The sequence below is a fragment of the Nanorana parkeri genome, unplaced genomic scaffold (assembly GCF_000935625.1).
Source record: "Nanorana parkeri isolate BGI_ZX_2015 unplaced genomic scaffold, ASM93562v1 scaffold443, whole genome shotgun sequence".
NCBI classification, from domain to species: domain Eukaryota; kingdom Metazoa; phylum Chordata; class Amphibia; order Anura; family Dicroglossidae; genus Nanorana; species Nanorana parkeri.
The window spans coordinates 761911-787192 of record NW_017306711.1 but is presented as its reverse complement, the minus strand read 5'-3'; the positions used below and the strand labels follow the sequence as shown (position 1 = coordinate 787192).

General features: G+C 42.7%; 1 protein-coding gene across 1 annotated transcript in view; it reads right to left on the bottom strand.

Moving 5' to 3' along the window:
- CERS3 (ceramide synthase 3) overlaps positions 1-25282 on the bottom strand; it is a 119867-nt gene that overhangs the window by 23807 nt on the left and 70778 nt on the right. The window contains exon 3 of the mRNA XM_018560258.1: positions 24273-24390. Coding sequence (XP_018415760.1) covers positions 24273-24390 — 118 coding nt within the window. The remainder of the gene's footprint in view (positions 1-24272; positions 24391-25282) is intronic.

The following is a 25282-nucleotide window of genomic DNA, read 5'->3' as shown; positions in this document are numbered from 1 at the left end:
ATATATAAAATTGTATCTATCTATCTATCTATATATATATAAATGATGTGAAGCTCTTTATGTGACTACACATGCATATAGTATTCAGCTCATGTGATACAATCCAAAACATACAACATACACCATTGGCTGTGACGCAGACTTGACATTTGATATGGAGGGAGCTTTGCACAAAGAAAACTGTGACATATGAATGAAATATAAACTCGAAATACCTACATTGTGTCTACAAAGCTGTCTGGGGACAGCCGGTGTCATCTGACAATAGGAATCTGATAGCTGGCAGTGTCAGTGAGCAGGGACAGGACAAGGGACAGGACAAGGGCACGATCACAAGCTCTATCACATGACTAGAACATGGATGACTTTATTTAATAACATGATATAATGAATGTTCATACAAAAAATCTCATTGGATAACGTAATCAGAGACTTGACGAATGTTTGTCATTTTTAACATTCAATTTTGGAATAAATGGAGTTTCCCCGAATGAAAACCTCATTCACTGTTAGGACTTCGTTCATTCCAGAAAAATTTGACATCCCGCGCCTTCGATCCTTTTTCATCACTATGGGTAAAAACGATTGTCGATTTGACGCACCCTGCACAGCCGCGTCATTCATTCAGAGATCTATTCATAGGGTCTGTGATATATAGGAGTACAAGGTCCATCTACCACCGCACCGTAGATTTCAACTTGTAGTCCAGGAGTAGGCAACCATGGCACTTCAGCTGTTGTGGAACTACAAGTCCCATGAGGCATTGTGAGATTCTGACAGCCAGGGGCATGACTCCGATAGGCAGAGGCATGATAGGATTTGTAGTGTTGTCACAGCTGGAGGGCAGAGGTTGCCTACCCCTGTTGTAGTCCATTGATTACTTCCTTCAGCCCCATAACAGAAGGTGAGTACCTCCATACAGACCTGTGGTAATAGTCTGCTGGAGCCTGGCCATTGCACTGGGCCTAGGCAATCCAATGATCACAGTTGCAATGCTTTGCAGGCACAAATGCACAAAATGAAGAAATGCCCATTTTCTGATTCATTCATGTATGTGTATTTATTTATGTGTTCAACAGCCTTGTTTCTGTCCGAGCATTGGAAAACTATTACCAGCAACACCCAGCAACCCATGAGAGTGTATTCATAGGACAGCTCTGCGAACGTCTTAGCTTTAGCTTTGCACCATATTATGGCCACTAGATGGAGCTGAGAAGCATAAGAAATGCCAATGCTCCTCGGCTCCATCTAGTGGCCATAATGCACTGCGAATCTAAAGCCAAGATGTTCACAGGGCAAACAGATCTGCAAATGTTCTATAAGTACACCCCATGGTATATCCCAGTCCCCCTCATGCTATCTACTAGGGATGGGCTCGAACATTGCTAGTTTGTGTGTTCGCCGAACACACACACTATAAAGGTGCCCATACACCTTACAATTATCTGGAGATTTTTGTCTGCGATTGCGTTTGTCAGAAAATCTGCCAGTTGATGTGCAGTGTACAACCTCAATTACTATACAACCTCAATTACTGTACAACTGGCTGATTTTTGTCTTTTAAGCAGGCTAGAAAACTTTTGTCTAATTGGATGAAAACTGACGGGTTAGTGGCATTGTTGTACAACAAAAATCTCAGATTCAAACTGCACATGTTCAAAGGAAAATCTGTCCTTTCCATCGATGAAAAACAGGCATATGGTGGTGCTGACGAGCGTTACTTGTGAACTACATTGGTCTGTGCATGATGGGCTAGTTGTCAGAAAATTGAACAAGGGTGAGATGTCTGGACTACAAAAGTTGTGCAATGGTTGTAAGGTGTATGGCCACCTTAAGGGTGTTCGGCGGTCTGTTCGACCACTCAACATTCCACATGGCAATGCGCCTTGTAAAGCCCTAATTGGCTAAAGGCTTTGCCAAATCAGGGCTTAGTACTCTGTAAGAGCCATGATTGGGCAAAGTAATGATGACTTTGCCCAATCATGGCTCACCTGTCAGATGACATAAAACTGTACACAGTTGGGCGGAGCTGACTGTCACTGCTAACTCCGCCCAATTGTTTATGTTTTGCCGGAATCTGTCAAAATGGCATTATGCGGCGGGAGTACGTCGCGAGCGGACGGGATGGCAGTTGACAGGTTTTTTTTTTCTTTTTATTTCTAATTATTTTTAATTGTTTTATTTTTTATTTAGTCGAGTCGTCGTCGTGGACAACACTGGACGTCGCGATTGACCCTGGATTACGTCGGTGGATCTATTTTTTGGGGGGTTTTTTTACAATAAAGGCCTTGTCAAAATCCTTTGTTGTGTTTTTTTTTCAATTAAAGGATTTTTTCCAAAAGTCTGTTTTTTTTATTCCAATTTTTTTAAAACCCTTTAGTGAATGAGTTAAAAAAAAAACCCACTCATTCAGAAGGGGGGGGCACATCTGGGTACCCCTTTATTGCAGGGGTACCCTGATGTGAAAGGGCCCCATGCCCACAGACCCCCACAACCCATGCCCCAGGGCTTGTGGGGATGAGGCCCGTGTCCCCATCGACACGGGGACAAGGTGCTTTTCCAGGGGCGACCCTGGAAATGCACCCTCCCAGTGCCGAGGGCATGTGGCCTGGTATAGGAGAGGGGGGGCGCTCGTGCATTACCCCCCTTCCGGCCCTGTCAGGCCTGTGCTCGGATCAAGTGTCTGGTACACACACACTTTTTTTTTTTTACATGGGGTCCCTCGTCAATATTCCTATCAGACCTTAAGGGTCCGGTATGACTTTGCGGGGGAACCCCACACTTTTTTTTTCAATGGGGTCCCTCCTAACTTTCCTACCAGACCTAAAGGGTCAGGTATTGTTTGGGAGGGGGAACTGCATGCTTTAAAAAAAAAAATATATTTTTTTTTTTTTCTTTAGAAATGTCAGTTTTGCTGCAGCAGGTTCTATACATTGTACAGATCCGCCACTTTACAGGCAGGTTAAGGGGACCCCCCAGGCATGATATTTAAAGGACTTTGTCATTTTTATGGTTACCCTTTAAGCAATGTTAAAATCACTGCTCCTTTAAAAACTGTATTTTTAAAACGTTTTTTTTCATTGATTCCTGTCCCCCCGGGACAGTACCCAGATCCCCATACACCTTTTATGGCCAATAAATTGCATATAAAGCCCTCTTAAATAGGACTATTGTTTTTGAAAGATCTACTCCCATAGACTTGCAATGAGTTCAAACTATTTGGATGTTCTAAAGTTCGAATTCAAACCGAATTCGGGCCTGTTCGGCTCATCACTACTATCTACGTCTTTCATATTATCAAGACACAAAGAATCTGCATTCAAGCAGATTTCAAGCAGCGCAGGTAATAGCCGACAGCTCTCCAATGCTGATTGATGGACAACCGGAACGTGGACAGAAGTCAAACATTGTGCTGTACATTCATCAAGGTACATGTGTCATATGGCTGGTTAATGTTCATTCAGTGAGGGGGAACTTCCACTTGAAACATCAACTAATACATTTCTATGGTATGAGTCATTGAATCACGTGAAGATGTGTCATATTCTCTTATTCAAGTCAACCCTGCAGGGCAGGATGTGTGGAACCATCTGACCGCTATAGAAAACACAGACAGAGAAGAACAGAACATACAACATTTCATTTAAAGCAAACCTGTTATTAGAAACACTTGGAGAACAAATCTTTTAGTGACAACATTCCGCTATATACCTCCAGTTGCCTATACTGCACCTAGATCATCATAGAAGGCCATAAACCCAGTGTGTGCACCGTATACAAATACTATAAACTCCCAGTTATCCGGCACAGGGATCGGTAGGTGCCGGAAAACCGTTTACCCATATCTATAAAATAACAACAAACGCACCTTTAGAAATGTTTAGTAATGACAATCTACACACACATACTTCTAGATAATTGCCGGCTTTGTATTCTTCACCTTATTTCTCTTTTCTTCCCCGGTCTTCTGACAGTGGCCATGTTTACTAAGGGCAGATTACTAGATCTTCTTTTACTTCCGGGATTTCTGGCACATGTGACTAGGACATGTGACCATGCACATCATCTCAGGGGAGGAAAATGCCTTCCCCTGAGATCTCATGAGATTACAGATGAGATTTCCCAGCAATGCTCTGCTGATGACAAGGCAATCCCAGTGTGCATTGCGCTGGTAAACTGAAGTCATTTTGCCCTTTCACAGCAGGAAGTGAATGCTCTGCAAGTGTAAGTATTTCACAATCACAGCATTTTACACCCGTGCACCCATAAAATTACAAAAAAATACCATACCCAAAATTTTCCATAGGCGAGGATTTAAAAGCCTTTACCTTTTATATACACACTGTGGTCCTGAAGTGGTTAAAGTGAACCTGTGAGGACAGGGACATTGCAGCTGCCATTACAAAACTTTTCACAAAAATGCTAGTTACCTGGCTGCCAGTATATGTATACTTTGAGTTACTGACCCGGAACAAGCAAATATAGTCGCACTACATTCAGAACTCCTGATTTACATGCTTGTTCCAGGTCAACGGCGTAGAAAGTATTAAAGCTGATCTCCAGGTGAACACAGATGACATAACGAAATGGGAGCTGTTTTACCTAACCATCCACTTCAGGGATTTGCACAGCTTTGACACACAGCCCTGGCTGGCAAGGGAGGAGACCTGATTTTTCTCTGCTGCGGTTAAGTAACCCTTACAGGTCTTGTCCCTCCCCCAGCCTGTGATTGGATAGTGAAAGGAGAAGCAGCAAACTGATCTGTGAGCTCATCTCTGTCACTCTGCTCTCTCCGTCCATGAGCATATCTACACTCTACTGTACAGGGATGCGCTCGGAGCCATGGAGCGAGTATCAGCAAAACAGCAGAATTTGTTAAATGTTCAAGAGCAGCTGTTGTTAAAGTGTTTAAAGACCGGACTGTCAGCCGAAAATCTGGGTCTGAACGTGCGAATTATGGCCGTCAGCGACCAGTCAATGTTAGGGCAGAACGGAAAGTGGCAAGACTGGTACAGAAGGGCAACAGAAGGACAACAGTGCAGTGTCAGATTCCTCGCATCACCTTTTAACATCTCGTGGAGTCACGAGGCGGCCCAACGAAGTAATCTCATGGAGTCATCTCGTGGCCCAACAAAGTACTGATGGGGTGGTCATAATAATCTGGCACCCAGTGTATACACACACACACATACACCACGCAGATATAAAAGACACAAATGAATGCAGTTCTGCATTCATTAATATGTATTAGGGATGCACCCATACAGATACTAGTATCGGTGCCAATGCCGAGTATTTTACTTGCCCAAATGCTCTGATGCCTAGCCCGATACTTGAGCTTGCGGTATCAGGAAGCTGGGAAGTGATCCTGATTGGCCAGCTTCCTGACCAATCAGAAAGCCGGAGAGCGGGTCATTACACGCTGCCCAGCTTTATGATTGGCCAGGAAGCCGGGCAGCGTGTAATGACCCGCTCTCCGGCTTTCTGATTGGTCAGGAAGCTGGCCAATCAGGAAGCTGGGCGCCGTGTAATGACTCCCTGCTAATCGGGTGGGTAGTCATTACACACTGCCCTAGTGGTGAGGGAGTCATTACACGGCGCCCAGCTTCCTGATTGGCCAGGAAGCCGGGCAGCGTGTAATGACCCGCTCTCCGGCTTTCTGATTGGTCAGGAAGCTGGCCAATCAGGAAGCTGGGCGCCGTGTAATGACTCCCTGCTAATCGGGAAGCCAGGTAGACAGTTATTACACGCCGCCTGGCTTCTTTATTGGGACTTCCGATATCGGTATTCGGTATCAGCGAGTACCGGAAGAAAAATATCGGTGCTCGTACTTGATACTGAAATACCGGTATCGGTGCATCCCTACTACATTATATATATAATTATTATATACTGTATGTATTACAGTATATACAGAACTGCATTCATTTGTGTCTTTTATATCTGCCTGGAGTTCAGCTTCAGAGTTACTAGATTAACAATGTAGCAAATAATCCTTCACACAGCCTCAGTCTGCTATTTGTTTCAGCAGGACAGCCGGGCAGCTAGCATTTTCAGAAAGATAGGTCAGCTATGGAAGCCTATGTATTCCTTCAATACAGATTTCCTTTAACTGCTGCCACATGGGGCAGGGAGAGAGTCCTCAGCCCTGTGTAAAATCAAAGAAAGTATAAATAAATCTGTATTTCTGTATTGAGTTTCCTAAGTTCCATCCCTCTCCTAATAACCAGATCCATCTAGAAGTTTGTAAACTTACTTACTGAACATGCCCATAGGATGAACTTCCTCAATGGACTGACACAATTTCCCTGTAAATATGCACTTCCTTATGCCACCACTCTCACAGAGCCTGCCTTCTAAACTACAATTCCACATCTGAACAATGTAACGTTATCATTGCTTGCTGGAAGTAGTGCATGATGGGATATTTAGTCCTGAAAAATCAAGATTGCATCACATCAAGAAACAGGAAAAGAGAAGCAAAGCACACTGGGAATCCAGAAAGATGCTGATAGTGATGGGCAGACAAAAGGCAGCACTGACTACATAAAAGGGATTTTTTTCAGGTAAGCTTTGATTGCATTATTGGAAACAACTCCAGTATGTATTCCTATTACAATGCTGATGTTATAACAGGAAAGGATATGCTGGGAGTTTAAAGACTTTAAAGTGAAGTCTTGCTTTCTCCTACAAATGACCAAAGTCAGATCATGTGATAATAACACTCACAGCTCAGTAGGTAGCAGCAGCCAAACCTGTATAGGAACACACAGTGCTTGCTGTCTATGTAGATTTGTTAAGCAGATTATTGTTGTACATTAGCTGCCATTTCTGTCCAAAGGTGGCGCCAATATGACAGTGATGTCCCTTCATGGTACTATTGTGGACAGCAAGCCATCTGTGTATGTAAAACTGTCACTTCTTCATGTCACAACCTTTACAGTTGTACTGCTATCTCTTCATATCTCCCTTTGTGTCATTGTCAGATAAGCTGGCCTGGCCATACAAACACTCATACGTAAAGTCTCATCAGAACATTCCATAATGACATCAGGCACAAATTTGGTTTCATTTTAACATTCGTTATTGGAACAAATGCAGTTTTTGAAAACCACAGTTACTGTTAGAATTTTGTTTGTTCAAGAAAAAAAATGTCCATCCTGCTCCTTCATGAATTTTTATCGCCACTGCAGTCCATACTGAGAGATCCCCCCCACGTTGAACAGCGGGCTGAATGAGAAAAAACACCAAGTGTATACCCAGCTTGACCATCACTTTAACATTTTACCGACCAGCTCGCACATATAGATGGCGACATGAAGGTGGGCTTTAACGCCTGGCCGCTGCACATATCTGTTCACTGCTTGTCACCAACAGCTCCCGGACACTTTTTATGATCAAGAGCCGGGGATGGGCTCCCGATCATGTGATCGCTGTAACTGGCTGTTACAGTGAACACTTGATCCAGAGCACATCCCCGGCTCCGTTGTTCATTAACTTTTAGATCTCGTTTACACGGGTGGTAAAAACAGATGGTGGATTCATGTTTCTACCTCCCACCTAAAACTTAACAAGGTGGCTGCTCAGATATGTACGGCCGCCATGCTTTGTGTCAACTTTTATACAGCATGTAATGCTTGGCAAGTAGTGACCATTGCAATCAATGGGACCACAACCACATGTCAACTGCTTGACACTTTGTTATGGCACAGTACTGCCATGCAAAATCCACAATGAGATTAAAAAAAAGGAGGTGGCAGTATCCCCTCCTGAATGCTTGTAAACCAGCTTTCAACCTCCCTCATAAAAGTAATTTCAGAGGGCGCGGCGTGTAAAAGGACCTTAAAGGGACAGCGGCAAAGGGGTTATAAAGCTTTTATCTTTAAATATAAACAACGGCTAGCAGAGTACCCCCGTCCCACTTATGTTGTATATTGCAATATGACTATTAGGCCCCATTCAGAGGGGGCAATCTGGCATTACTGCAGCAGGAATCCCAGGTATCCCCGTTCAGATGCGGCTGCTGTTACCCATTCAAGTTAATGACCAGGTGACAGTGGCCGCATTTATAAGTGGCAGTCCACATGTAATCGCATATGTTATGATTACATGCAGTTTGGAATAGATGACTGTTGGTGAATGCATCCATTGTGTGTCCAGCAGCATCTATTGTGCGTCCAGCAGAAGTCATTTATTCCAAATCGCAAGTAATCAGATCAAATACGATTACATGTGAACTTCTGCTTACAGATTGGCTGCTATCACCCAGTCATTTAATTGAACAGGTACATCGGCCGCATCTGAATGGGGACACCTGGCATTGCATTTTCTGCTGCCAGAATGTCGGATCACCCCATGAGAAGGAAAGCTGACAGGTCAGATGTGCTGTCTAGGAACATCGGTAGACTAGAGAAGGTTCCAGTTGCCATTCCTCTATGCATGGAGTGCTGTTAAGCTGCCCATACACCTTACAATTATCGGCTGATTTTCGGCCGCGATTGCATTTTCATCCGAAAATCAGCCAGTTGATGGGTAGTGCACAACAACAATTACAGTACAACTGGCTGATTTTCGGCTTTCAAGCAGTCTCGAAAATTCTCATCAAGTTGGACGCAAATTGACGGATTAGTGGCGTTTTCATACAACAAAAATAACACGATGAAAACTGACCTGCGAAAACTTGGCCTTTCGATCAACAAAAATCAGCCAGTTAATGGTGCTGGCGAATGATAATCGCAAACTACACTGGTCTGTGCATGATGGGCTGTCTGAACGAAAATTGAACAAGGTCGGGACAAAAAAGTTGTACAATGGTTGTAAGGTGTATGGCCACCTGTAGTATGATGGTCAAAGTTGGATGCCAGGAAGCCAAAGAGAATGGTGTGTGTTTATTTCCAGTTGAAACAAGAAGAATGTTAGAGGAATGTTTTTTTGGAAGTGTAGGTTCACCATATCACTTGAACTAAGAAGCACATCTGAAGTGTATTTGAACAAATCCCAGCGGCATCTGGAATGTTTTTCAGGGTGAATTATACTGCACAGAGGGCACAGCCAGCTGAAATCAAAGACACTGACTGGTAAGTGAAAATATGTGACGTTTTCATGTTTAATTCGTGCCACATACCAGAAGTCTGGGATTCTGATTACAGGTTGCATTGTGCCAGGAAGCAATCAATGTTTTGCATGTCTGTACAATATGTACAATGTGCAACATGAATGTTTCCACAAACAAATTATTCAGCACTCGACCAATCCATATATGTAAATGTAGCAAATGTTTATTTTATGTGCTGTGAAATGTGACCGTGTACACTGTAAACAGATTGCAAGTGAATTTGTATGTCATTTAAAGCTGGACTCCAGCCAAACAGTTAAATTCACTGTAGAAATACAGCAGATGTTCTACCTGCCAACATTTAGGCTCCATCCACACAGGAGCGGTGGTCCGCATGTGTTCAGGTGGCCAAATGCACGTGGAGCCGCTCTTAACGGAAAAAAACAATGCGCTTTAATGTGCATTGTTCAGACATTTGCGGCGGCCGCGCTGTACGAGACTTAGTACAAGCGTGATTTTTTGACGGATTCCGCGCGTTCGCAGCGATATCCTACGGAAAACCGCGGGTGCAACGCAAACGCTATATGTGAATGGAGCCTTAGGGCTTGTTCACAGCAACAGCCGCTTTCAACACCACGGCTGCAGGTATGCGTGTACTCAGCGCTCGAACTTTATTGAAATGTCACAAATGACACTTCATTAAGTTCTATGGGCACACTGTGGTGCAATGCAGTTGTACTGCGCGTCTCACTTAAAAAAAAGTACTGCATGCCATACTTTTCTTAAGCGTGTTGCAGTGGTGTGAACTCTGCCCACCCATAGTATCATAGATACCCGTAGTATCAAAGCTCCTCGAAAGGAAAAAATAACCCTTTAGTGCTCCCTAGTTTAAAAAAAATGTAAACAGTTTTTATAAGTTTTTAAAAATTAAAAAAAGGAAAAAAAGTGTAAAAAAAAAAATGATAAAAAAATATAGTGCCGAGGAGGCTATTAAAAATAGGAGACAAACATACCACATCCTAACATTGTTTCACACTAAAATTGTATTTCACTCCTTTATTCTGTGACCTATAACTCCTAGAATAAACTGAAATCCCGGACATATGATGTACTCTACAAATCAGGACAAATAGAAAAGTAATTCATCATAAATTATTTTCTTAGCTACACTAATTATGTACACATTATTATTGCCAAAACTGTGACAAAGTTGTTGTTTTTTCGGCATTTTTTTGCATAAAAAATGAAGAATTCTTATTTGCATGTGTCACATCAAATTAAAGCCCATTATGCCCTTTAAAAAACGGTATATAATATGTGTAGGTGCACTGAATGAGGAAGATGAAAATTATGGTAAACAAACAAATGGCAAAAGTTGCTCCGGTCCAGCTTTTCTGAATCTGTGTCACTTAGGCTGGCCATACGCCTATCAATTTTTTTCGTTCAACCCGCGGGCTGCACGAAAAAAAAAAAATTGACGCGTTTCATTGTATCCGCCGGTACCTGTCAGAATACCCAATCAGAGGGGGCAGCTCATTGGCTGCCAGTTCTGATCGTTCAAAGATTTTCCAAACGCCTCCTTTGATCAGCTGATCGTGGAATGCTGGCTGAAAAGGGAGCCGACAGCCCCACATACTGTGTGAATTTCTGCCGTACATTAAAAATCGCCCACAATTTGACCAGAGTATGGGCACCTTGAGGGGTTATTATCACTAAGTAATTTTGTCCAGTCAGCCAGTCCCAAGATTTACTCCGACCTTCCTGTCCAGCCAGTCCAAGATTTACTGACCTTCCAGACATTACAGCTGGGTTGGTGACCTTACTGATGACAGTGAAACAATACAGCTTATTCCCTGCCCCCAGCCTGTCAGTGGAGGTGCAGCAGAAGACTGACAAAGTCAACCTTCTGCCCTCTTCCGTCAGCATGTTCATTCTAAGCACGTGTGGCACAACCGACTACCTCCCTTTGGTGTCTCTACCTCTCCTAGTCTGAGTGCTCCAATAAAGGGGGTAATAGGCAGATAACTCAGATTGAGGTATTTACGACATTTGCATTTATAAATACATTTCTTGTTGTTTTAACCAATACATAAACTACATTAACTAGTATAATTTTAAATCTGCCTGTAGTTCAGCCTTAAAGGGTATAATGGTCAAAAACTAAAATTAAATCTGCATTTCTAAATTGAATTTCCATCATTTCTATCCCACTCCTAATAATCATATCCAACTAGTAGTTTTTAACGTTTATTACTGGAGATGCCCATAGGCTGCACTTCCTCATTGCACTGACACAATTTCACTCAGCCCTGTGAACATGCACTTCCTTCCTTGTGTTACCACTAACTAAGCCTGCCTTCTGAACTACAACTCAATGTCTGAACTTCCCACAATGTAATATTATCATTGCTTTCTGGAAGCAATGCATGATGGGATATGTAGCCTTGAGAAATCAAGACCACATTAAGCAGCAAGGAAACAGAATGCAAAGCACACTTGGAATTCAGGAACTTGTTGTGAGTGACAGACAGAAGACAATACTCCCTTCATAAAAGGTTTTTTTTGCATGTTTATTTGCGTTTGGCACATATTTGCATGCACATGAAGATGCGCGTTTTGACTGCCAGCTCAAAAAACATTGTGGTCAATGAATGAACACGCGTACAAACGCACAACATGCTTCTGCCATGCATTTCCTGGCGTTGGGGGGAGAAGCTGTAAATGGACAAAAAAAGATAATGTACTTTTTTCTGCGTTCTGTGCTTTGTTGTGACGTTTTGCTGCTCAGGTGTGAACAGGGGCCATTGCAAATCATGGGATTTCTAGTGTTGAGTGTTTTTTCTACTGTTCAAAAATGCCTAGGTGTGAACCAGGCCTAATTGGGGCACAGACAGCACTTAAAACTTTACAGAAGGTCCAACCCTTCCTCACTCTATCCAAAACTAGCAAAAAATATTTTGCCTGGAGATACACTTTATAAATGGTCGGTGAAGGAGATTTACTTAGATATAAATACTTTCATTGTTTGGGACAGCCTGAGCATTGGAGACACCAGTTTTTTGGAGGATCAGGGTACTCTGGATGTCCACCTATGGCTTATAAAATTAAATAAAGAAGAAACAGTCCCAGACTTTATTTTAAAGGCATGTCTCCAATGAATATTGCTTTACAAATTCCGTACATATGAATAGTTGAAGAGAACAGAGAGACATTTCTGGAGACAAAGGGGTTGATAAAAGCAAATAGCCTGTTCACTTTGCAGGGGAAGTTTCCCCTTAGCTGAGTGAATGTTGTGACAATCTGCTGTTTTACATAGTTACATAGTATTTGAGGTTGAATAACTCCATCAAGTCCAACCTATTGCATGTCTGCATTTATGGTTCTGCTGGTGTGTGCATGTGTATGAGTCCATATGTGATCTTGTTCTTAGGAGTACCTGTACCCCTGTATGTTATGGTCTCTAAGGAAATCGTCCAAGAGCTTTTTGACTGATTCCACATTCTTAGCTGAAATCTCTGCATGTGGCAGAGAGTTCCAGACCCTAAGCGCTCTAACTGAGAAGAACCCCCTGCGCCACTTGTGCTGACATTTTTTCTCCACCAATTTTAGGTGGTGACCTCTGGTCTTTGTTATGGGGTTAACCGTAAAGAGTTTGTTGCCAATGTTGCTGTCCCCATTGAACAATTTATACATGAAAATCATGTCCCCCCTTAATCTCCTTTCTTCCAACGAGAACATATTTAAATTTAGTAGCCTTGTCTCATAGATCTGGGCCTCCATCCCCTTAATGAGTTTGGTTGCCCTCCACTGGACTCTTTCCAGCTCAAGGACATCTTTTCTGAGCACTGGTGACCAAAACTGGACCGCATACTCCAGATGAGGCCGAACCAATGATCTATAAAGTGGCAAAATTATAGACTTGTCCCTGCAATACATCCCCTTCTTAATACAAGACAGGACTCTACTTGATTTGTTTACAGCAGCCTGGCACTGCAAGCTATTATTCAATCTGTGGTCTACAATGACCCCCAAATCTTTCTCCATTTCCGACTTCCCCAGCGGCACACCCATAAGTGTATAGTCCATTTGCCTATTTTTAACTCAAAAGTGCATTACTTTGCATTTATCGACATTAAACATCATCTGCCATACCATTGCCCATTCCCCGATTTTATCCAGGTCCTCCTGTAATGTTGTAAAGTCTAAGGCCGTGTCTATTACCCTCCCAATTTTGGTATCATATGTTTTCCATCATCCAATCCTGTACAAGCAAAAAAATACATTTTGTTTTCTTTCCTTTCACATGATTGTGTATTCTTTGCAAAGTGAATATTCACCACGTTCACCAAGCTAAGGGAAAATCCCCTTGCAAAGTGCAAATTCCATTACAAACTGATCAGCCTATTTGCCTTTAGTAAATAAACACCAAAATGTCCACAGACTAATGTAGAAAATCTTAGGCCGTCACATGAATTCTAAGCAAAGTAAGACTATACTGGGGGGAGAAGCTGTAAATGGACAAAAAAAGATAATGTACTTTTTTCTGCGTTCTGTGCTTTGTTGTGACGTTTTGCTGCTCAGGTGTGAACAGGGGCCATTGCAAATCATGGGATTTCTAGTGTTGAGTGTTTTTTCTACTGTTCAAAAATGCCTAGGTGTGAACCAGGCCTAATTGGGGCACAGACAGCACTTAAAACTTTACAGAAGGTCCAACCCTTCCTCACTCTATCCAAAACTAGCAAAAAATATTTTGCCTGGAGATACACTTTATAAATGGTCGGTGAAGGAGATTTACTTAGATATAAATACTTTCATTGTTTGGGACAGCCTGAGCATTGGAGACACCAGTTTTTTGGAGGATCAGGGTACTCTGGATGTCCACCTATGGCTTATAAAATTAAATAAAGAAGAAACAGTCCCAGACTTTATTTTAAAGGCATGTCTCCAATGAATATTGCTTTACAAATTCCGTACATATGAATAGTTGAAGAGAACAGAGAGACATTTCTGGAGACAAAGGGGTTGATAAAAGCAAATAGCCTGTTCACTTTGCAGGGGAAGTTTCCCCTTAGCTGAGTGAATGTTGTGACAATCTGCTGTTTTACATAGTTACATAGTATTTGAGGTTGAATAACTCCATCAAGTCCAACCTATTGCATGTCTGCATTTATGGTTCTGCTGGTGTGTGCATGTGTATGAGTCCATATGTGATCTTGTTCTTAGGAGTACCTGTACCCCTGTATGTTATGGTCTCTAAGGAAATCGTCCAAGAGCTTTTTGACTGATTCCACATTCTTAGCTGAAATCTCTGCATGTGGCAGAGAGTTCCAGACCCTAAGCGCTCTAACTGAGAAGAACCCCCTGCGCCACTTGTGCTGACATTTTTTCTCCACCAATTTTAGGTGGTGACCTCTGGTCTTTGTTATGGGGTTAACCGTAAAGAGTTTGTTGCCAATGTTGCTGTCCCCATTGAACAATTTATACATGAAAATCATGTCCCCCCTTAATCTCCTTTCTTCCAACGAGAACATATTTAAATTTAGTAGCCTTGTCTCATAGATCTGGGCCTCCATCCCCTTAATGAGTTTGGTTGCCCTCCACTGGACTCTTTCCAGCTCAAGGACATCTTTTCTGAGCACTGGTGACCAAAACTGGACCGCATACTCCAGATGAGGCCGAACCAATGATCTATAAAGTGGCAAAATTATAGACTTGTCCCTGCAATACATCCCCTTCTTAATACAAGACAGGACTCTACTTGATTTGTTTACAGCAGCCTGGCACTGCAAGCTATTATTCAATCTGTGGTCTACAATGACCCCCAAATCTTTCTCCATTTCCGACTTCCCCAGCGGCACACCCATAAGTGTATAGTCCATTTGCCTATTTTTAACTCAAAAGTGCATTACTTTGCATTTATCGACATTAAACATCATCTGCCATACCATTGCCCATTCCCCGATTTTATCCAGGTCCTCCTGTAATGTTGTAAAGTCTAAGGCCGTGTCTATTACCCTCCCAATTTTGGTATCATATGTTTTCCATCATCCAATCCTGTACAAGCAAAAAAATACATTTTGTTTTCTTTCCTTTCACATGATTGTGTATTCTTTGCAAAGTGAATATTCACCACGTTCACCAAGCTAAGGGAAAATCCCCTTGCAAAGTGCAAATTCCATTACAAACTGATCAGCCTATTTGCCTTTAGTAAATAAACACCAAAATGTCCACAGACTAATGTAGAAAATCTTAGGCCGTCACATGAATTCTAAGCAAAGTAAGACTATACTGTGTATACATATAGTGCCACCTGACCTCGGTTAGTGTTATCGCCCTGCTCTGTTATTGCATAGGGACTGTTTGCACATTCACATACAGGAACTGCCAGAGTTACACGTGGTTTCATAATCATGCAAAACTTTCATCGAAAATGTCATCACTTCCTACCACAACTTTATAGTCCGAATCAAAGTAAACAACATGTCACTGTACTTAGTAAGTTATAAAAGCAGATAAGGAGGCTCCTTCCGATCACCGCAATGCCGTATTTGTAGCTATATTTACACAGAGGAAGCAGCGTAATAATATATCAGTTTCTATACAGTTTTATATTGTTTCTGCTGCTTTTAAAAGACCTACAATATAGAAAATATGAGTTCTTCAAGAATCAATAAACCTAAATTAGGACACGGTTTTATGTAGAAGCTACTGATCACATTTTCCTACATGTGTTGTAAAGATCAGGAAACGTTCAACAAACTAAGCAGAACTAGCCCACCCTTCCCCCTCAAAGCTCCATACTTCCTAATATTGCATCGCCGAGGCCTGCAGCAATGTTTACATCCACCCGCTGGCTCCTTCATATCAATGTCTTTGTGTGTACAGTAGAATCACATAACTATAGAGTCAGGAGATGGATATAAACAGGGCCTCAGCACCTCAATCCCAGTAATTATGGAGCTTTGAGGGGGGAGAGTTGGCTTGTTCTGCTCAGGGAAGCAAGGGGAAAAGGGTAGAGGAACTTTCAACAAACTGAGCAGAACTAGCCCACCCTTACCCCTCAAAGCTCCATACTTCCCAAAATTGCATCGCCGAGGCCTGCAGCAATGTTTACATCCAAGGAATGGGCGGTAGGACAGGTGAGTATATTTTATTGAATGCCAATATAGTTGTTTACTGTCTATGAAACTGAACTTTAATAGACTACCACAGTCACATCCACATGAGTAAAGAAGGCAGTCACTGTGAGGCAACTTCAAAAATGGCAATTAGTCCCATGTTAATGCATGAAGGAAAAGTCAATGCACCTTAGAGGGACTGAACCACAGAGAATTACCTCCTTCTTGTGTTCCCTAAGTAAACATACTTAAATAGAACTACAACTTCCTATCCCGTAAGCCCCGTTCACATATAGCGAATTGTCGCGCGATTTCCGCCGCGATATCGCGCATTTTTGCCGCGCGATATCGCGAGAAGTCGCCGGCCAATGTTATTCAATGGAGCTGTCTTAACTCCATGTCGCGCGTCGCTCGTCGCGGTCGCAAGTCGCTTCTACCGGACCCTTTTTTCTGCGGCTTTTGCTTTTTTTCTATGGAGCCCGACGGGGAAGGTCGCGCTACCGTCGCTGGATCGTCGCTGGAACGTCGCCCCGAAAGTCGCGCTATCCCGGCCGTGCGGATCCGCTGCAAAAGGTATGTCGCTAGGTGTGAATGGGGTCTTACAGTCAAGGAAGACACCATCGTGGCTTCTATTTGGATTGCAGTTGCCATGGTGCTGCACATGTGATCAGCTATGACACCAGTCATTTGAGGGCTTGGTAGTTTGGTTAAGAGCTGAAATAAACTCACCGCCAATCTTGACAGTTGGCACCTGTGTTAGGAGACATTAAATCGGTGGTTAAAGTTCCTCTTTAGAGACATTACCTCTCCAAATGGTCTTGCAGATCAACTGCCAGCCCTAGGTGCACAGCCCCCCCTCAATATAGAGAGCTGCACCCTCCCCCCACCATTTTCAGCTTGGATGGTACAAATCTAATGCCCATAGACTTAAATTGGACATTGACCCTGTCTATTTAGGAGGCCAAGGAGGGGGCCTGAGGATTTTTTTCATTAAAAAGGTAGGGATACACAGAAACTTATACTGGTATCGGTGCAGATACTGAGCATTTGGGCGAGTACTCGTACTCGCCCACATGCTCTGATACTTACCCAGATACCAGAACTAGTACTACGATACCTACCCCGATACCGGATATCTCCTTCTGAGCGGTAGTGCTGTAAGGGAGCATGAAGCCGGCTTCCCCGGCCTGATTGGCTGGGAAGCTGGCTTCCTGCTGCCTAGCGACACTGCGGGGCAGCCTGGTTTCCTGACCAATCAGGAAGCCAAGTGGCAGGTCATGACATGCCGTCTGGATTCTTGATTGGTCAGGAAGCTAGGCTGCCCTGCAGTGTCGCAAGGGACCGTGAAGCCGACTTCCCAGGCAATCAGGAAGCCGGGCGGCAGGTTATGACTAGCCGCCTGGCTTCCTGATTGGCCAGGAAGCCGGGCCCGCGCTATATTGGGATGCCGGTATCGGTATTCGGTATGGGCCAGTACCAATATGAAAATATCGGAACACTATACTGAAAATCCGGTATCGGTGCATCCCTAATTAGAGGTGTACCTGTACTTTAAAAATATGATGAGCTATCGCTGGACTGTATTTTTGCAGTCTACGGCCCAAACGTACTTTCTTCAATCTTCCTCCAAACACCCAGCTTTTCCACCTTTAAATCTTTTTTTTTGGTGAACTCATCTGCTTCTTGCTCTCAAATGACCATTTATATTTGAAAATATATAAACATATCATTTATTTTGATATCATTCCATCTCTGGTTTGTATTTCAGGGTAAGGGTTAGATCATAAAAAAAATTTCATATAACCTCTGATCCTCCCTAAATATTTACATTTCATGAACAAGCTGTGTCTCATTAGTCTTGAAATGTCCTCATTAAATCATTACACAAAAAGAATTCCTCAGTGTGAAGCCCAAGGCCTTCTTTATAGAGAGCTTGTCAGCTACAATATTCAGGGAGCTACAATGAGGCAAGGATATTGCTAGGAGCTCAAAGAAAACCTGTGTACAAAAAAAGTGAACTGTCATTTCTGGCCTCCTGAAAACTTTGAATGACGGGATGGTGATGGTGGGAAGGGATGGTGTTCTTAGGGTCATAGTCAGCATTTTTCTTCCTCCAAACACGGCGAGTCAAGTTAATGCCAATGAGCTCAATTTTGGTCTCATTTGACCACAACACTTTCTCCCAATACTTCTATGAATCATTTAGATGTTTATTGGCAAACTTCAGACGGGCCTGTAATGTGCTATCTTGAGGAGGGGGACCTTGCGGGCGCTGCAGGATCTCAATCCATGGCGGTGTATTGTGTTACCAATGGTTGGTTTGGTGACTGGGGTCCCTAACTGCCTTGAGATCATTCGCAAGCTCCTCCTGTGTAGTCCTGGGCTGATCCCTCACTTTTCTCATGAACATCCTTACCCCATGAGGCGAAATCTTGCATTGAGCTCAAGACCGAGGGTGATTGATAGTTAGTTTGTATTCCTTCCATTTGCGAATAATCACTCCAACAGTTTCCTTCTCACCAAGCTTCTTGCTGATAGTCTTGTAGCCCATTCCAGCCTTGTGCAGGTCTACAATCTTTTTCCTAACGTCCTTTGACAGCTCTTTGGTCTTGCCCATGGTGGTGAGGTTTGAATGGAAGAAAGAGATTCTGTGGACAGGTGTCTTTTATATACATGACGAGTTGTCGCTAGGAGCACCTTCTTAAAGTGACAGGACTAATCTGTGTGCCACATAGCCAGTCTGTGGGAGGAGCCACAATTATTGTTGGTTGGTAGGGGATCAAATACTTATTTTACTCACTGAACTGCAACTCAATTTATAACATTTGTATCATGTGTTTTTTCTGGATTTGTGGTTTATATTCCTGTCTCTATCATTTAAACTACACCTATGATAAAAACTATAGACCTTTCATTTCTTTGTAAGTGGGCAAAATTACAAAATCTGCAGGGGATCAAGTCATTACATTCCTCACTGTAAGTGTAAGAGCCCCTTTTTTTTGTGTGCATCTTTTTGGGGGAATAGATTCCTATGCTACCTTTTTATGGCTATGGAGGCCTGTGCACATGACTTATTTATAGTAGTGACTCTGTCTTCCCCTTGTCTTTCCTTTGCACAACTTTGTCCCGCTATTTCTTTAGATTCCTTCTTCTCTCCCTGGTTTACACATGGTGTTTCTCTCATTCCATGCCTTTCAGCCTGTGTGCATATCATATCCCCCGTATTTGGCACCACCTCCACGCCGCCTTTCTCCAAATCTCAGAGCGCACACACATTTGCTGTTTGCCTATTTAGGTGAGGGGGGCAAATACTAGAAGCAGGAGGCGGCCTTTTTTAAATGGCATCAGGGCTGTCAGATTGTTGGGTAGATAGATTGTTTCCTTGACTCTCTCTTTCTTGTCTTCTGCCTTCAGCTGTGCACTTTGTTGGATCTTTGTCCCTTTTGCTAGCTGGTTTCTTCTTGTTCTGTGGCACATTAGAATTGAATTTGCACAGAAATATAGTGTGGCTCGAAACTTAATAAGACTCTTTGCAGCGCATGTATTGTCATGCAGGTAATGTGTGATGAGCCCTTAGGGGACTTATGGAACCAGTGAGACTGCAACACATCCACTCAGACTAGCAATACCTCTGAGAATGCAGTATATCTATTCATTAGAGGCAAATAACATTGTGTGAATGTAGCCACTGACTAGACACCAGTAAATCCCCCCAAAATTCAGCCTATCCACGCAATACATTTGCTAGGATTCCATCTGTCCAATCATTGGAGATCAGTAACTTTTCAGAAAATGCAGCCTATCCTCTCATTACAGACCAATTAATTCCCAGAGAATGCAGCTTATCTATTCATTCTAGAATCAGAGAATTCCCTAACTATGCATTAGAGAGCAGTAACCCCCCAGAATGCAGCCTAGCCATTTATAAGAGACAAGTGAAGTCCCTCAGAATACAGCTTAACTGAATACAGAGCTGTAAATCACTTACCACCACCCCTTACCAACCCTTCAGTGGCCAACATTCCTCTCTGCCAATCCCTCTACTGGCTTCCAATAACCAAAACATATACAATTTAAAATACTTACAACAACATCCACAACTTTGTCCTTTGCTACATTACTAACCTCATCTCAAAATATCACCCAAAACCATTCATTCCGCTTCTCCCAAAATCTCTCTAGCCCCCCATTATTTCCTCCAATATGTGCCTCCTGGATTTCTCTAGAGCCTCTCCTTTTCTCTGGAACTCCCTACCCCTAATATGTTCGTCTATCTCCTACTCTGTCTGCCTTTAAGCAATCCCTGAAAACCCATCTACTCAGGGAAGCCTATCCTGCCTCCTACAAATTGTACTTTTATTTTCTCCATCATCTCATCCCTCACATTTATTACCTTTTGTATCACATGCCCTTCTCTTTAAGACTGTAAAAGATAGCAGTCTATCCACTCATTGCAGACTAGTAAATTCCCTGAGAATGCAACCTATCCATAAATTAAAGACCAAATCCACTAATTAGAAAGCAGAGAACTCACCAAGAATGAAGTCTATGAATTTATTAGAGACCAGTAAAATTCCATTGAATGTAGTGTATCCTACATTAGAGATCAGTGACATCTCTGAGAATGCAGCCTATCCATTCAAGAGATTAAATGCAACACTGGGATTGCAACCAATTTATTAAAGGCCAGAGGTGTCACTCTCTTAGCAAGGACCAGATCATTGGTTTATATTATATAGTATTATGGAGACCTTTTCAGATGAGTAACATTATTATTTGGCGTTTTAGTGACCAGTGCAGTTCAGTGTAAAAAAATTCATTCAGGTGGGGATATCTTGCCTGAGGAGTCCCTGAATGACATAAAGAGCCAGCATGTGATTTACACAATTGAAAAGCAGTATGGAGTTGAGCTGGTCTTTACAGGTACACTCCAAAATTCAAAATGAAACCTTGAGATTACAGGGAGCATAGCCTACCTGCTGATGAAGTAATAAAATTACATATAAAATTTTAAAAATGCATTTAAGTACTTTACAGGAGTGAGCTTGGAGCTGTGGCTACTATACAACACACACAGGGACCATGGGGAACAAAAGTCACTCTCCAGAAGGATGGACAGTGTCAGCACCAATTCAGAGATGATTTGAGGATCTACAGCCGAGTGATACACAAATAAGATACATTTATGTTACTAGCTAAGGTATTTGAAAACATTTTAAGATTTAACTCCTATGTTTAGTGTCACTTTCAGTGTTTTGTCCAGACATACATACATGCTTTAGTACACCAGTCCACTCTAGTCCCTTTTGTCTGTATTCTGGTTACCCTGGAATATACCTGCTAGTGGTGATGCACACTCTACACGCTGACTATCACATACAGACATTTTAATGTAAAAAACTCCAGAAGAGGTTTCTCACGAACATCAAAACTTATTTGGAAGTCTAAATGTGATTAGTGATATGGGACAGTCTTTCTCAACCAGGGTGCCATTGCACCTCAAGGTGCCCTTTAGTTTTCTCAATGTGCCTCAAAATGCTTGAATAGTATCATGTCTTTCCATGGTGCAGTCATGCCAAACACCAGCGCCATGGAAACGAATGACGCTTATCCACGGAGGGTGGGATCCAGTCAGAGGGTCAAATCCAGAGGTTAGGTTCGTCCAGGCCTGCCTCACCTCCCACCCTCTGCCATGCTGCTGTAACCATGCAATGGTGGAATCCTGATGTAAAGGGGGGACTGAGGATTTTGACATGGAGGGACTGAGCACCCTGATGTAAAGGAGGGACTGGGAACTCTAATATCAAGGGGGCTTCTGGTGTGAATGAGGAATGGCAGCTCCTGATGTGAAGAGGGGCTCTCAAGTGAAGGGAACTTCCAGATTTGAATGGAAGAATTCCACATTTTTGTGCTTTTGTATGGGGTCCCCTCTTAAAATCCATACCAGATTCCTATCTGAAATTAGGATCTGGTCTGGAATTTGGAGGAGCCACACATAATTTTTTACATTTAGCGTTTTACATTTTAGACTTAGTTTGAGAAAGAATGATATAAGAAGCAGTAAAAGAGGAAATAACGCAATGTATGCTTAAGGAAGTACATTCCTAAGCCATCCAACTGACTCTCTATGGAGACATATTTACCTTAATCCCCATTCCTGTGATGTTCACTATGCGGTCCTGCTCAACACTTCACAGCCTTTGCAAACAAAACATTCTGCCTGGTTCCTCTTCCTAGTGTGCACACGCACCATGGCCCTCTTTATTACTATAGATTGTCCATAATCGGGACAGTCATGAATATTAACCTTCCATGGGAATAAAAAGGTTGTGGCAGTTGTGCAAAGTTATCCTTGAAACTTCAGCAGGCTGATAGATCATAGCATAGATCATTTTAATTGATTTTTTATAATTACTGGTACAGAGTTGTTATAATTTCACTTCCGGTGACCATACACTGTGCGAATTTCGGCCAGTTCTCGAGGAATCGGACGGAATTCACACAGTGGGTGACGCTGCTGGCATCCTTTCGGCCGGCATCCCATGATCAGCTGATCTTAGGAGCCCGTTGCAAATCTTTGCACGAACATGGCCGGCAGCCAATGAGCGGCCGCTGTCAGAATACAAAAGAAACTGGGTATTCCTTGATCAACGCACTCATAGCCCGCAGGTTGAACTGAAAAAAATTGAGCAGTGTATGGCCGGCTTTACACTCTGAAAAGGTAGTAGGTAGTACTGCAATGTGATTAACTGCTAATATGGCACATATTCTACTTTGATGTAATGATTTAATATAATATAAGTGGCTTAGTGGTTAGTACTTCTGTCTTGCAGCACTGGGGTCCTCGATTTGAATACTGACCAGGACACTATCTGTGTGAAGTTTGCATGTTAACCCTGTGCTTGCATGTGTTTCCTACCACCTCCATTTATCCTTCCTGGGTACTTGGATTTCCTCCCACATTCCAAAGACATGCTGATAGGTTAATGGACTCCTCTCTAAAACTGACCCTACTATATTTTCCTGAAAGCACCCAAGATGGCTGCTCCCCCCTCATGTGGCCCGACACCTGTCCTCTCTGACCCTTGTAGGTTTAAACCCTGTATTATTCCTGTGGATTGTTTGCATTGCATTTGTGCCAAGCTTGTCTGTGCTTATCCTGACCATTGACCTGTTATCTCCGTTATTGATATATGAAAGGGTTTTGATTTTGAAGCAGAGCTTTCCGATGAGTATGTATGAACTATTGAGATAAACCGTATGCAACCAGCCAACCACCCTCTACATTACATGAATTGGACGGATCACATGCAGGTATTTGAGAAGCAGTCTTCGAGGCGTTTGCTGTAGCATTCTGCAGTCCTTTGCTACCTGAAACCACTTCCACCCGCAACAAACATCTGTCTACACTGGACAAAATGAAAATTGGTTCCAAATATTTCAAATGCATTTTTTGCAAGCATTTAGGATGACTCTCAAGTGTTCCCCTAAATTCTTAGTAACAAACTTATCAAATGCCTAGAAAATCCAGTAGGTGTTTGATAACTGGTTACATTTGCTAGTCCGGTGTACGTAGCCATATCATCAAGCTAGCAACAGGTCAAATCAAAAGCAACTTAAAGGAGAACTATGAGGCGAGTGAAAATCACTCAGCCTCATAGTTCGAGCCGACCTATTACAATGGAACTGTCACACGCCGGCTCAATAGATCGGGAAGTGATCGAACACATACCGTCGCTCGCTCACTTCTCAATCCTGCTACCCTTAGGAGAACTATGGGGAAAAGCCCTGACCCCATAGTTCTCCTTTAATCCCCTTGATTATGAAGCTGTGTAGAGGTCTCATTACCAATACAAGCAAGGAACAAAGAAAGACACTCCTTACCATCTTGTCTTGAATTGTATTGCAACTGTAATGTCTTCCTTAAATTGTAAAGCGCTGCGCAAACTGTTGGCGCTATATAAATACTATGTAATAATAATAATGTTCTGGCCACCTTTGATCAAAAGCTCTATTTCATTTACTCTTTTTTTTTTACATGAAACATTTATTGTACAACAGCAACATAATAAACTGACAAGGCAAACAAGTGAACTTACCTGAGATGGGTGTTTGGAGGAGGTGATATAAAAATCTTCCAGGATTGGATTAAATGACGCTTTTAGTCGGACTATGCTCTTTATCCCCATGGCTCTGGCCACAGGTGTAGCGATGGCCCTGAGAAAATAAAAATCAATAAAACGAATCAGACTTTGATATCTCACAAACAACATGATTAACTCTGAATGAATGTATGGGACCTGGCAGCCTGTTTCATGTTTGGAATAGTCTGCCAGCAGGAACAGGTTAATGCAGAATAGGGAACTAGACAAGGTAGCAGTTTGGCCTCCCATGCCTTCAAATAACACCGATAAGCATTCCAATCGGCACAGAGAAACCACCACATTTGCACTGTCTGTATTAGAATGACTCCATTAGACAACAACTGCTTACAAGAGCATTCACCCCTGTCATGTGGGAGGCAAGTGCACAGCTTTGACAAACCACCCTATTCCCCTGGTTTACTGCAGCAGCATTAAGGTTGTAGCTGGGCCCCCAGGACATCCACTTGGCCCTAGGCTCCTACCTATTTTGCCTTTTGAATGACCTGGCGATCACTATACAACTTCTTCATTTATATCTATTAAAATGGGACTCCAGGGGTTTTTTTTTCCATCTCCCCTCCATGTTAAAAAAAATTCCTAATTTTTATCTACCCTTGCCATGCCTTAGCATTGTCCCAGCTTGCTCCTCTGTCCAGCACTGGCAGTCCTTTTCAGGGCAGAATGACTCTGTGCCCATTTCCTGTTAGCCCAGTCTGTTGTTTACCCCCCAGGGGATGTGTCATCACCCACACTGGATTCACAGTACTTAAGTACTACGTGGCACTCACATAATTTTATGAGCACTATCCTAAAAGGAAGACGTCCCCCCACCCATCATCGCTGGAAGAAGAAGAGGAATCCTGGGATGATGTCATGGACCAGTAATTAGACTTCTACAAAAAAAAGGTAAGTATAGGATTTAAAAAAATTACTAGAGGGGCTTGGGGGTGGGGGGAGGGGACAGT